This window comes from Arachis ipaensis, chromosome B10 (assembly GCF_000816755.2).
Source record: "Arachis ipaensis cultivar K30076 chromosome B10, Araip1.1, whole genome shotgun sequence".
Lineage (NCBI taxonomy): Eukaryota > Viridiplantae > Streptophyta > Magnoliopsida > Fabales > Fabaceae > Arachis > Arachis ipaensis.
This window is the reverse complement of record NC_029794.2, coordinates 118,963,923-118,978,466: the sequence shown is the minus strand read 5'-3', so window position 1 is coordinate 118,978,466 and position 14,544 is coordinate 118,963,923. Positions and strand designations below refer to the sequence as shown.

The following is a 14,544-nucleotide window of genomic DNA, read 5'->3' as shown; positions in this document are numbered from 1 at the left end:
AATAATTTATGCTCATATTTATAAGTATTTTACACACAAAAAATATATATTTTATATATATATTTACTAAAATTTTATATACATAAATTAATATAATTTGTACCAATATTTTACAAAATTTGTACATATAAATTAATAAAATTTATTTGTTAAAAATAATTTAATATTTATACTAATTAAATAATAAACAAAAATATTAAAAATTCCTGACTCAAACAGTTTTTGTGTTAAGAATAAAAAAGAAAGTTATTATTGGGGATCTGCAGATTTTGTGTGTCCCTCGCTTGCCACATGTTTTGATTGCACTTTATTTTATTTTCTTTTCTCAAAGATGGGATTCCTTTCCAAAAGACACACGGCCTCCTCAAATCCTCCTAATCCAGCCACATATGTTTCTTTTCTTAATATTAAACTTCCCCTTTTTTGGTTAAGCAGTTAATACTTATTATCTTCTTAGAGTAAGCTTATAGCAAGGGGAAAAAAGACACATCTAATTTAATATGGATTTACTTTCTATTATCATCTGTTTAGAGATTTAACACTATTTAATATAATTAATCAGATATGAGTTTCATTGGGTGCTTCGCCTAGCTTAGAAAGAAAGAAGGATGATTAATAACTGAGCCGCACCGTTACTTAAATATCTATCAATCTTCTTCATCACAAACCAGAGAAACAGAAACACACTTACAAGTATATATTCATTGTTCTTCTCTGGTTTCTATTTCTTATTTTGTTTTCTTTTATTTTGTTTTTCAGTTGTGGCGCTGTGAATAATTACGCTTTGTTGTTTTGTTGGCGGCAAAGCAAATCATCGTGTTCTTCATGGCGCCTCTTAAGAACTTCTTCTTTCTCTTCTTCTTCTTCTTCGCTTTCTCTGTAACCCTAATTTCCTCTATCGTTAACGCCGATGCCGCCTCCGCCGACGATGTTTCCGTCGACGGAGGTGCCGCCGCCGCTGCCGCTGCTGCTGCTCAACTGGATCAACTGAACTCCAAGATCCAACACCTAGGTTTGTTCTTCTCTTCTCTTATCTCTATTTACTTACTATTTTTGTTATGATTCTGATTTGATGATTAATTAGTTGATTAATTAATTAAACAATTACTGAAATGGATTAATTAATTAGTTGATTTCCTTTCGGTTGCGTTGATTTTAAGCTTGGTATTTGGTAGTTACGCCGTTCGGTTACTCAGAGCTTGTGATCAGTTTTTTATTTTTTTATTTTTTTATTTCTATATTATTAGGACAGTGATGTGAGTGAGGCGTTGTGTTTGTCGCGTTCTGATTTAGTTTAGTTATCATTTCTTAATAATTTAGTTAGAATTACTGAAAGGAAACGAAATTTTTGTGTTTTGAGAAGCGATTTATGGATTTTGTTGATGTTTGATGTCCGAGCAAGTTGCCATTTTCCGTAGTTTTTATGAAGAGATAATTTTAAAAGCAGATTTGGTTTTATATATTTATTTTTCTTAATACTTTTTGATGGCCAATACATGTGGTGCCTAATTTTTGTTTTGAAGAATCGAAAATCAGTGAAAAATCCCATGAACTGAAGAAGAAGGATGAGATAATTGCAGAAAAGGAAAAAGTTATCCAAGAAAGACTGAGCACCATTGAGTCCTTGCAGAATGAGGTTGCTTCTCTCCAGGTGAGGTGTTTAGGACTATAGATTTTTGTGGTAATAATTTGCTCATTGTGTTCCTTAGTTTTCATTTTTAATTAATAGGTGAAAAATTGTTAGTTATATTTCATACTTAATAATTTAATATAATTCATGGAGCATTTTGACTTATTTTTATCTTAAAACTAACTCCAAATTAATATTTCTTCTCAGAAAAAAGGTTCATTGGACGCTGAGGAGCAGGTTGGGAAGGCTCATGCCCGTGCTGGTGAACTGCAAAATCAGGTTATGCATGAATGAGCTGGAGAATTTGTCACGTATATGATCATAGTTCTTGAGCTTACTCTGAAATTCTCAATTCAGGTGGACAAACTTAAAAGTGAATTGGAGACAAAAAACAAGGAGAAGCTGACATGGGAAATCAAGATAGCCGAGGCTGAGAAAACAATTCGTCAGTTGGACTCAAAATTAGCAGATGTAAGTTCTACATTTGGCCAGATGGTATATGCTTTGCTTTTACATCCCAACCAAACATTATAATTTACACTTTTCGAAGTACTTTTCCTCATTCATTACTCTGCATTTCACTACATTGGGTTTGTAGGAAACAAGTTAATCTTTTTGAGGAATAGATCGTTCCCCCTTTAATATCCAATGTGTAAGGGTGGCCTAGCATCCAATTCTTCCATCATTGGGATGGGGGCGAGTAGATTTGTGCTCCATGTCATTTACAAGTTAATCTTCATCTTCTGCATTGTCAGTTGGCTTTGAATGATTCTACAATCTACATTCCTAGTATTAAGTTAAATGGAAGACTAAAGGTTATCAATCATCATGCAATGTTAAATTTCCATTATGCAATAGCGCTATGGCGACGATATAGTGGATATTTGACAACCTTGAGAGGAGGTCAAGGTATCAATAGTGCATTGCAACTTATCATGTTTTGCTAAATTTCCGCTACATAATAATGCTATGTCACTAATATATCGGATATTTGACAACTATTGTAAGAGAAATAATTATTAAAGCTCTTGAATCCAACCACTTGCACAAATGCGTCATGATGATTTGCTCTGTATTTCCAGCAGTTGTGTCCTGTACTCATGTCAGTTTAATTTAATAATAATAACAATTTTTTATGATGATATATGGTGACCTGGGTTGTGCCGCAGTTTCAAAAGACAACTGAGGAACAGAAGACCAAAATTCGTAAAACTGAACGCGCTCTTAAAGTTGCTGAGGTATATGAATACATAGTTGGTCTTGTTATGTTGTTCAAGATTGTTGATGATTTTGACTTTGATGAAGTCATGTTTTTCCCTCGAATATTATTGTTTAGGAAGAGATGATGAAGGCTAAGTTTGAGGCAACTTCAAAAGCAAGAGAACTAACAGAGGTAAAACCTCGGTTGACAACAAACTCTGCCGTCTTTCTTCCTTGTGTTCAAACCATGTTATCTTCCTTACATGTGTATAAACTGTGCCTGTTAGTTAAAACCTCCAAATTAATCCATGCCAAGTTGCCAATTATCAGTTGTTCTGTTGATCTGATATTGAGGTGGTTTTAATTCATTGTGCAATTTTTGTTAAATTAAATGAAGAAAACCTTGTAGAAGTGGAAGTTTGAATAAGTTCATCTAGTTTAGGTAAAATGTCAGGGCTGTCTTTTGAAATGTCGACGTCAGGAGGACAAATGCTGGAAATAAATATTTACTGATCGAATTCTCTGTTTAGTCTGCTTTTAAGCTTATTTTGTGTGACAAAAAATGGCTGTATATATGTAGATGATTGCTTTTACTGGAACCCTGTTTGCCTGTTATGGTAATTTCTGGATGTATTTGTGGGAAGCGTAATTCTTAGGGGGGAAAAAACCACTCCTAAGCATATGTATTTACAGGATACCAAAGACTTTATGTGGTATCCACCATCCAAGAGCTGTAAGTGTTCTGGTCGTTTTTGAAGTGTTTAAAAGGGAGTATAATAACACCTCGAAATATACTGATTGATTGTAATATGACCAGATAATGAAAATCATATACTTGGGCCCAGACCAAGAGTTGTTTTGGGAGATTGAGATTTATGACTTGTGAAAAAGGAATAATTTGTAGAGGATTTCTATCCAATTAAGTGGAAATTCTTCTACCACAGTTCTTGTTTCTTTTTTTTCTTTCTTGGCTTTTTTCCCTCTATTTTGATGACACTAGTATAAGGAATTTCCAGGTCCAAATTTTAAAATAGTTAAATAAAAAAACTGGTCTGAAACATTGTACTTAGTTGAATGAGATTTTACATGGTTATGTAAGCATCAACTGCCTACAACTGTAGTGCTATGAGAGTTGATAAAGTATTTCAATATGCTATGAAATTTAGATTATATTGGTGATGTGTTTATTGATGCATACTGATGCTGATGAATCAGGTCCATAGTGCTTGGCTTCCACCTTGGCTTGCTGCACACTATGTCCAAACTAGGGTGAGTTCATATTGTGTGCTTTATGATTTAAATAATACAGCCTTCTTCAGAAGTAATGAGAATTTTGTTTTTCTGTTAGTCATTGGTTCAAACTCATTGGGATAAACATGGGAAACCTACTTGGGAGGTGATTACTCAAAAGGTACTACTTTGTTTTCTAGTTTTATCACACTTTCTTGTCTGGTACCTCTTATGATAATTTAGTTTACCCAATTACAGATACTGGCTTTTTTCTTTCTAATTTTTTGGCCACTAGAAACAGATCCTACTGGCTTCATTTTGACATCTTCCCTATTCATTCTAGGCTAAAGAGAAAAAGGAACAAGCTGGGAAATGGGCTGAACCTCATGTGGAAACAATCACAACTGTAAGTAGTCTGCACTGCCTGGAGATACTTGTCATTGTATGGATTAAGTGCAGCAGCACTTTTAAGTGGTGTATAACTCCAACTACTGTGCCCTATGGCTAAAGATGAATATATTGATCTGTTTGTTTTTGTTCCTCTGGTAGTTTGAGATCCATTTGCCTTTCCTTGTTTTTTGTTGTTACTTTGGTAAATAATCAAGTAAATTTAATTATATTATTTCTCACTTGTATTGGTTTTCACATGAAGAAATGGATCCCGGCTGTTAAGGAACACTGGTCTGTGGTGAAAACGAATGCTGAACCTCATGTGCAATTATTTACTACAAAAACTACTGAAATTTATGAGGCATCAAAGAATGCAATTGCTCCTCATGCAAGTAAGGCGAAAGAATTTGTAGATCCTTATTATCAGGTAGGTCTTAATTTTTGGTTTTGTTTGCTCTGTTGAATTGTTTCTGAAAATACTCTTTACTGGTTGACAGGAAGCTAAAAGGCTGAGCAAGCCATACATTGATCAGGTTGCTGTTGCTGCTAAGCCTCATGTTGATAAAGCACAAGAGGTTTTGAAGCCCTATACAAAACATGTTGTTCATGCTTATGGCAGGTTCATGGACTCCGCCACTACATATCATAGCCAGGTTTCATGCCTTTTCGCATCTGATGACATTTATTTATTTTAACTGCTGAGTATTGCTGTTATAGATGATTCTGTTGTTTTTCACATGTGTAAAGAGCAATACATGTAGTTATAGCTGCTCACTTCTACAATCAGGCTTAGGCCATCCTGTTAAAAAATAATAACAATGAAAGCCAAGTTGCATCATCAGCAGATTTAGGTTATTCATTCTGGTTGTGGTGTGACCATCTGTCACAATATGCCTCTTCTTGAATACTACACTATAATAACCTTTTCCGAGTTCGGAGACCATGACATGACATTGTATTAATGTTACTGTAAACAGATTTGATGAAAAATGTCTCAAGCTCCTATTTGTTTGTTGCAATGCTATATGTAAAAATTTGAAGTTTAGTTCCCTGAGTCTCTACTGTCCATATTAGTCTTCGTGCCTAGAGCAACATTGCTTTGATTGCTACACAATTAATGAGATCTATTCACCTTTTTTGGGCAAATTGCAGAATAATGAAATACTGAAAGTAGTCATTGTATAAGTTTGATAACATGTATATTGCTTTTCTGAGTGTTATTTTCTTCTGCTGTCAAGGTCCAAGCAACTGTCCAGGAGACACTGAAAAAGCACGAGCTTACTAGGCCTCTTGCTACTAAAGAATTGGAATGGTTTGCGGTATGCATCAAATGATTGTGTCCTGACCAATTTCGATGAGAGTGACTTATTTGATTTCGTGGTTTGACAAAAACTCTGTTAACTTGCAGGCCTCTGCTCTTTTGGCCTTGCCTGTTATTTTACTGGCTAGAGTTTTATCTGCCACTTTCTGGTCAGTTTTGAATGTCCTGAAGATCATATACTGATTTAATTTTTGTTAATCGCTTGATATGTGTGTTCTCTTGATATTTGGATTTGTATTTTTCTTTGTTTGAAGTTTATTAATTCTGAGTGGTTGAACATGTAAAGAAGTTTTACACTAAGAAAAATGACAAGAATTGGAAGTTGTGGTTACTAATTCGTTTCTCTGCTTCAGCAAAAAAGCCAAGAAGCCTGCTCGAACCGGAAACACTCAGAATGCTCGACGCAAAGCTAAACGAGGGCATCCAGATCAGCCCGACAAGTAGATAACACAATGTTCGTTCCTACTTTTTTTTGGGACAGATTTAGGTATTTTTTTTCTATTATAGTTTGAAGATTATATTGTGTCTTTGCATGATAAAAAGCAAGCATTGATATTTCATCGATTTCCTAAGTTATTTATGTCTCTGGTTCTGGTATGATTTGCTTTGCATCTCTGAAATAGAATTAATTAATTCCATGGTCATCCTAGATCGTCTCTAGTTTGTAGTTGGTGTTGTGCTATATTTGATAGACTAGGTGAATAAGTTTGATTTATCATCATCTTATGCTATTCAGGGAAATGGAGTCATGTGGATGTTAATTGAAACATGTTTCTTACAGACTGTCATAATTGTAAGTAGGAAACTATGACTTTGCTACTGCAAAGCACTATCTTAATTGGCTAACAGAAGGGTAACAGATTTACTGTATATTATGGAGTTGCACTTCTCTGTCTTTTTAATTTCTTGTTTTGCTAGCCATAGCTAAATATAATGCGTAAAAAGAGAGTTTCTTTTCTTGCAGATTGTTTTTACCTGTTCACATGGACTTATCTTGGGGGCCAGATATTTTACCTGTTCCATTTTATGCGGGCTTTGAATATTTTAGCTTTTTGTTTCTCATTGAGGGATCTTCAGAAGGTTAGAGTTGGGCATACGATGTGCTTAGGCATTCATGTATTATGGCTGTGTTATATTTGTTATTTCACCCCTTCCCCCTTTTTGTTCGGAGAAAAATCTTCATATATTTCACATCATGTATGTTTATTGAGGTTGCTTTTAGAACTAGAAGTTGAAAGAAACTAATTCATGGGTTATTCTTCACTATCACTTCATGTTTTCCTTTTCATAATTAAATGATTATGCTAGTGTTCAGTTCACAAATTATTCTGTAATGGAAAAGAAAACCTTTGATGTTATATTTGATTAATGATATGCTTAGAAACTACTAAGTTTTAAGCTCTAGCCTCTCAACCCCCCATTAAGGTTTCTTATTGGGTCACACGCTATGAAACACTAGTTTGTATATTCGTTAATTAGAAGGTAAAATCATGTTTTAGTAGTCATCAAATAATTTAATCTGGTTCGGAATAGCTTGCGGTACATAGGAGTTGAGTGATCGAGATTGCTTTAGATAATGAATGCTTATTGGAATATTGGCTGCTATCATTTGTTTGTGTTTACAAAACACACTGTTGGCCATGATTACAATTTTCTTGGACAATGTTTTAACCCTTTTCTCTCTTGGGGCAGGAACCATGTACCACTATAGGAAAAATCCATAAGCTAAATTATCTAATGTGCTGTCCTTTCTCATTTGTCACGATTAGAATAAATTTCTTGATCCAATTATCTAGTGAAATTATGCGTGACGATTTGGAATTTTGTTAGAAATCTTCTTGCTAGTTGTCTGTTTTCTTTTGGAAAATGGAAGAGTTTTTCGGTTTTGGCTTTCTGAAAATATACATTCATATGAGTATGTACATAAGATATTATTGCTATACTTCGCAGCTCACGAGTTTATAATAATTTTAAAATGGGAAAGGTAAAATACAAATTTCAAAATATATTCAAAGAAAGGAGGTATGTGCCAATTTAAAAACCAGCAGTAAACGTCATATATAAAAAATATCCTCGAACAGGGTAAACATAATTTTCTTATCAAGTACTAAATGTATTTAGAAATGATGCTATTTATCAAATATACTTTACAAATTATGCTATTTAAATAAAATATGAATGAAATTTATTTCTTTCGTTAACTTAAACTAGTGTACAGTTAGATTTATCATGTAAAACTAATAATACAGGAGAGTGAACAATTATCATTAAAATATTATATATAAAAAAGTTTGGGAAATAAAAAAAAATAGCTTATAACATTTTTCCTATGCTTTTGGAGATTTCAATTTCTTTTCCTATATAGATTAGGCCGTTAGGGAAAATTTTGTATGTTTTTGACCCACAATTAGTCAATTAGTGTCTATTCTAAAAACGAATCACAGACATTTTTTTGGTGTGCAGGTGAATGGGCCGGGTAACAACCCCACCCACAACAACAACAACATATGCTACAATATATGCAACTACATCAGGTACAATCAAGAGTTTCCTTAGATTTTATATATGTTTTTGTTCAAATTCACAGACATTAAATGAGTTCACTGTGGAAGATGTGCTCATTAAGAAGGACGCAAAAGGATAAGGGCGTAGACAAAATGGGCCATATGCAAAACTTTGTTAGGCTGAACCATTAAGAGAGCCTATATAAAACTTAGAATATAAATTGATTTCCTGGGCCTTTCTCTAAGTGTGGTGAAGAGCTCTTTCACGGTGTGTTTACTGTTTGGTATCGAGTTAAAATTTAGAGAAATGACAGGAGTAATATATCATTATATTTTCCTTTACTAATATAATTTTTTTTAACGGACTTTGGTTAGTCAAGTGATTAGTTTATTTGTCTTAAACAAGTTTCGAAAATTTGAATCTCACCTTATGGATTCAAAAATCTATTAGTCATTAACAAATTCTTAAATATAACTCTAATCAAGTGATTAATTTTTGATATTTCAAATAGAGATACCTCAAAAAAAAAAAGTTTTTTTAAGTATTAATAAAATTTTTAACCTTTTAATATCAAAAGAGGATCGCTTAACACTCTTGATAATACTTCTCTAGAGTTTAAAGGAAATTGTACGGGAAAAGGATGATGCAACTAAAATAACAAATCATAGTAGGTAATAGGAGTGGAAGTGAGTCAAGTTAGTTCATGAGCCAGCTCGAGTTCGATTTGTTAATAGCTCAATAAGTTGAACTCGTGAACTGATGAGTCGAGTTTGAGTTTGGAATTGAGCTCATAAATTAAATGAGTCGAGTTTGAGTTTGGATAAGTAACTCAACTCATTAGTTTGTGAGCTGCATCAATTATATATATATATATATGATCTTAATTATTTAAAATTTTATATTTATTTTTTATATATAATTTTGATGCAAGACATAAATAAAAAAATTATAATTATTAATATAGAATTATAAATTATGTTCCTATTATTTAAGCCAACTCGTGAGTTTTCGGTGAGTCGAACTTGAGTTTAAAAAATAAACTCGATTATTAATGAGGCGAACTGTGAGCCAAACTCAATTTTTTTTAGTCGAACTTGAGCTTGGTTTATTTCGACTCACTTCCAGTCCTAGTAAGTAGTTATTATATACAGTGTACTTAGATATTTTACACAATTTGGTATTTTCTTCAAAATAGTATAAAGGTATTTTCTAATATTAGTCTTTATAAATTATAAAATTAAAGAATTACTAATGGGGGTATCTTCATATCTTGTTAAATTAAAGAGTTAGTTAACATTAGGATAGACATCTATTCCTACTGAGCGCAGATATATGTTGTTTCATTTGGCATTCTTATTGGACTTTCAAAGTATTAGTATTAACTTATTAATTAAGCGGTGAACGTTACAGATCAATGTGTACATAAATATTGTTTAAAAAATCAACTTATTTGTTCGCTTAAATAAGTGTTGGTGTTTGAATTTTATTTTATATATGTAATAATTTATTGGCCAATAATAAATTTTTAAATAAAGTTCAAATCCATAAAAGATTAATCCTTAAAGAGATCGTAGACAACCAAAAAATAAAAGCATTATTAAACTGATTTACATGGCATATGAAGAGATGGTTAAGGTAGATGTGACTAATGTGGCTCTACCGCTCTACGAAACCGGATAATACATTACAATGTTATTTACGTTATACGGTCAAGCAAGCTAAGACTGTGATTCTTTTGAAATAAGTTCAATTGATGATACATTGATACATATTTATGTATAAAAATGCGCTATTTGCATATTAAAATGAGCTATCATACATTTATATATAAATATATATGTAATTTAACTTATTTTTAATATATATTTTATATTTTAGCATATATTTTATATTAATAGTTGATTTTAATGACTGATTTTAGTATATACTTAATAATTTAGAATGGTTGTTATAGAATATAGGGTGTACGTACTAATCAAACTTTAACAAATTAAAGTGTATCCAGTATCCATGCTAAAAGATTAGTAAAATTATATATAAAGACTTACAATATAATTAAACCTGGCTTATTTGTCAGACAAATTATTTAACCCCAAATTAAATTCTAAAAGCATATGTTTAATTATCAAGATCATAATTATTGGTAAGAATATATATGTTGGCACATCAGTTGAGACATTTTTAAAATAGATTATTTCTCCCTAATTAATTAGGGTCCATTTGAAAATTTTAGAAGTAACTTTTTTTTAACTTTTGACTTAGAGTACCTATAATGGGGAATTCCTCTTTCACTTTTTTCTGACACATAGAAACTCTAACCATTGGAGGAGAGAAGGAATGAGTTCCCGCACGGGTCTCAAGGTGAGGAAGTCCCTCTAAACAGGGACTCAAGTTAACCAATAATAACTTGCCATTTGACAAGTTATTTTAAAAAAATAATAATATAAAATCTGAAATAATTAAATAATTATATAATTATATATGAATTTATTTAATATTAATATCTTTTAATAGTAAATTATTTTTAAATTTATAAATTTAAATAATATTATTAAAAAAATTAATTACATTAATTTTAAGTATTTTAATTAATTAATTAAGTGGGACCACAACAGGGACTAAAGTTAGTTCCTCCTAATGGAGAAGAGAGAGATGCTTTGAATTCCTATTTATCGTTTATGACGCAAAAGCTGATGTGGAGTTACATTTTATGACAGGTGGGTCATAAATAGGGACTGAGATGAGTTCCCTACTGGAGATGGTCTTATGAAAAGTAGTAGTATTAATGTCTGGTGCAATTTTCAAAACTAAATTGCAATTTTCTAAAAAGCTATTGAGGAACTTATAGAGAAGTTAAAAAAAATGATTTCTCTCATAATACTTTTACTTTTCATCACATTTTTATAAAATAAGCACTTTTAAAATTAAAAATCCAAACACAAAATAACTTATTTATAAGTTACTTTTAATAGAATTATTTATTATTTAAGTTATTTTATTAAAAGGAGCTTAATTAAGTTGGTTACCCAAGCTGGACCTTATAGTGTAGTTGAAATTTGAAAACCCCCAAAACAAAAATTGTTGTGAATATCATACGCATGTTTTTACATGCATAACAGTAATATTATTTAGAGTTTATAAGTTTTTATTTAATCAATTAATTAAGTTCATCTATATATTGTATTATAACTTATAGGCCCTGCTCTAAATAGTAGTTAGGCTAAACTTTAAAATGCAATTACAAAAGCTATCTATATATACACATTTAAAACTCACTTGAGAATTGTATTTAATGTAATATGTAGACACCAGCAAATAAATAATCAAAATTATTACACACTTATTTCTATTTCATCTGTTTATCAAATTATGAGTACGACTCTTTTCATTCTCCTCCTTTTATTACCAATCATCATAATAATAATACTATTATGTAGACACAAATGCAATTTTTTCATTTCTATAACTGATATGTTATAATCACTATTATTATTATTATTATTATTATTATTACATATTCCATCCAAAGAAAAAATTTAAAAAAGGTCCAATTCTATTTCTTTTATTTTCTTAATGATTTTTTTTTTTTTTACTAATTGGCACCTTTAATTGGTTACTTAACAAAGTTATTTTTATTTAGGATCCCGCTAGGGAGATAATGGAGTATTGAGTTATAAAATGAACATTTTGGGGTTCACCAAGACTCGAACTCTTGACCTTTCGGATCTAGCGCTCTAATACTATAGATGATACCACTCATCCCAAAAGCAATGATTGAATTTTTTGCTATACGTAGCATTATTGACTAGATAAAAGCAATAACATTAAAGAAGTTTCGTAACTCCAAATAAGAACAAGATTCACTTTGATACTGCAAGGTCTCTTTACCTGCATTAAACTTAGAAACACGATAATTAAAAAAAAAAAAAGAAGAAAGAAAAAAGTTTTACGTAGCTTAATTATCCAACTTAGCTTATAACACTAAATTATGTATAATAATTAATTAAACAAAATGAAGTAGGGTCTCTCTCCTTTATTTAGTAGGAAGGCCAGTAATTATCAAGATCCATGCAATGATCCATGCCCATAAACCTATTTCCATGACCACCATTTGTGTTGCTTATTTCATTGACGTAACCCACATTCTCAGCACCAGAAATCATGTTGGAACTCACATCATGATGAACTTGATGATGAGGAACCATACCCAATGTTTGGGACGGAGGAGTCGGCTGCATGGGCCGCAAAACTGGTTGTGTTGTGGCCACTACTGTTCCGCCTCCTCCGCCTCCTAGATTTAAATTGAGCCCTGAAATTGTGAATCCAACTCCTGGGGATGATGCAGCCACTGGATAATTTATCTGAGGCTGCATCCCGGGTAGGTTGGTACTGGTTGATCCAGTACCAACACGCAAAACCCTAGCTACTTCTGCTAACTCTGCAGTATTCATATAGTTCCTTCCATAGAGGAAATGAGCGGCGGCGGGGTCTCCGAGTTGCATCATTGGCGGCGGCGGCACAATATTGTGGTGACCTATTTCAAGGTTGAAAGGGTTCATTGCCCTACTTGCATGGTTGGAAGAAGGGTACTTCTTTGCACCGGCACTCTTCTGGAACACACGGCAAACCACCCATTCATCCTGCTATATATATCACAAAAGGGTGTAGGATTACATGTTAGGGTTTGTTATGTTGAATATTAATGACAGTTAATCTATATCTCCATCAAAATGGTCACCTATAATCAAAGGTTGTTAATGTTCATCCAGAATTGTTAATATTGACTATTAAAGACGCTTATGATGATTTTTAGAGAACATTTTTCTTCCTTCAATAAATAGTCTAAATAAAGTCTTTGGGGAAATTGATCCATTAACATGGCATAAAGGTGATTAAAATTTAAATATTTAAGAGATAATAAAAAATTATTTTAAATCAGTCAAAAATAATTTAATTATAGTTCGTTATTTTAATCTACCACAATTTCTTTTCCTGAATTACATATGAAATATAGCTCTCGTAATAGAATTAATTAGCTAATAATAGAATAAGAAAAATATTTAGGAGACATTGTTTTAGAGCCATAACTTGCTTTTTTGGATGTTTATTTAATTCATTTATTTTCTTATTTTATATTTTTTAATTATTATTAAAATAAATACATAATATTAGATATAATAAATGTGTAATTATAAATATTATATGTATAAAATTATAAATGTATAAAATTATAGATGTTAAGTTAAATAAAATAATTTTAGATTATTAACTCTGTAGCATTAAATTTAAAGCAAATAATTTACAATTTGGTTCTTGTTGATTAAATTCTTGTTTGTATACCGAAATAGAGTAAACTCTTAATATTAGGAATATGTTTGAGAAAAATTAGTAGGTATTCTTAGTGTAAATTATAACTTGTGCATTGATGTATTAATTGAATGATAAGTAGTCATTAATGAATGTTTATAATAAAATTATTTTAGTTTATGTGATATAAATTGCTGAAGAGAATAAAACATTTTATTTTAGCACCTAATAATGATTCTATGTTCGATTGGGGTTAAAGAAAAATGAAACGACATGGACAAATTTTAAAAGAATTGAAATAAAAGGTAGTCAATTAATGCTATATATTTGAAAGAGACAAAGAATAAAAAAAAGAAAAAAAGAAAAAGAGATATAAACCAAGGTAGCTTCACCTTTGATTCTTCCAAATTTTAAGCCTGAAAAAACTTTAAAATAGCATGTTTAAGTAAATATAAAACCAGTCGCCATCTTTTCTTAAGGATTAATTAACCCTTAAGTTATGGTTCTTGACTAATAATTGTTTGCTTTTTTGAATTTGCAATATATGGTATGATATGCGGACACTTCTTGGAGTTTAGTGGAAGAAGAAGATGGGTAGGGTTTTGTCATAAAAGATACGTTATTTTTATTTGCATTTTACTACATGTTTGAAAGACTGAGTTTCATTATATATATATATAAAAGAAACAAAAATCATTTACAGAAATATTAAGTAATTAATATTTTTTGTTTATATTTATACCTTGGTTGTTCGAAAGGTGGATTTAGAATGAATGCGATATTCATGCATGACCCAATTACTCTTCTCTCCCCTTGGGGCTCTTCCTTTGTAGAAAACCAAAGTTTTCTTCATCCCAACTAGCTCCGATGTAACACTATTAAGGATCTCTTTGTCTTTTCCGGTGGTCTTCCAATACCCCGTGTTTGTGGCTCGGTTCGTTCGCACCCCAGTTGGGTACTT

At 31.4% G+C, this 14,544-nt stretch overlaps 2 protein-coding genes across 2 annotated transcripts in view; one reads left to right on the top strand and one right to left on the bottom strand.

Moving 5' to 3' along the window:
- Window positions 957-7,040, top strand: LOC107622837 (golgin subfamily A member 4; the record flags this gene model as incomplete). The annotated part of the gene is given in 15 exon segments (XM_021114861.1): window positions 957-1,012; window positions 1,524-1,651; window positions 1,838-1,909; window positions 1,988-2,101; window positions 2,800-2,868; window positions 2,967-3,023; window positions 4,046-4,099; window positions 4,179-4,241; window positions 4,404-4,466; window positions 4,713-4,877; window positions 4,948-5,103; window positions 5,689-5,769; window positions 5,859-5,920; window positions 6,125-6,258; window positions 6,736-7,040. Coding segments are annotated over 14 exon segments (1,231 nt in total), but the record flags the coding sequence as incomplete, so codon positions are not given.
- Window positions 12,048-14,544, bottom strand: part of LOC107621689 (protein CUP-SHAPED COTYLEDON 3) — a gene marked incomplete in the record, with an annotated part of 4,046 nt that continues 1,549 nt past the window's right edge. The window contains 2 exon segments of the mRNA XM_016323706.2: window positions 12,048-12,919; window positions 14,326-14,544. Of these exon segments, the coding sequence (XP_016179192.1) occupies window positions 12,314-12,919; window positions 14,326-14,544 (825 nt within the window).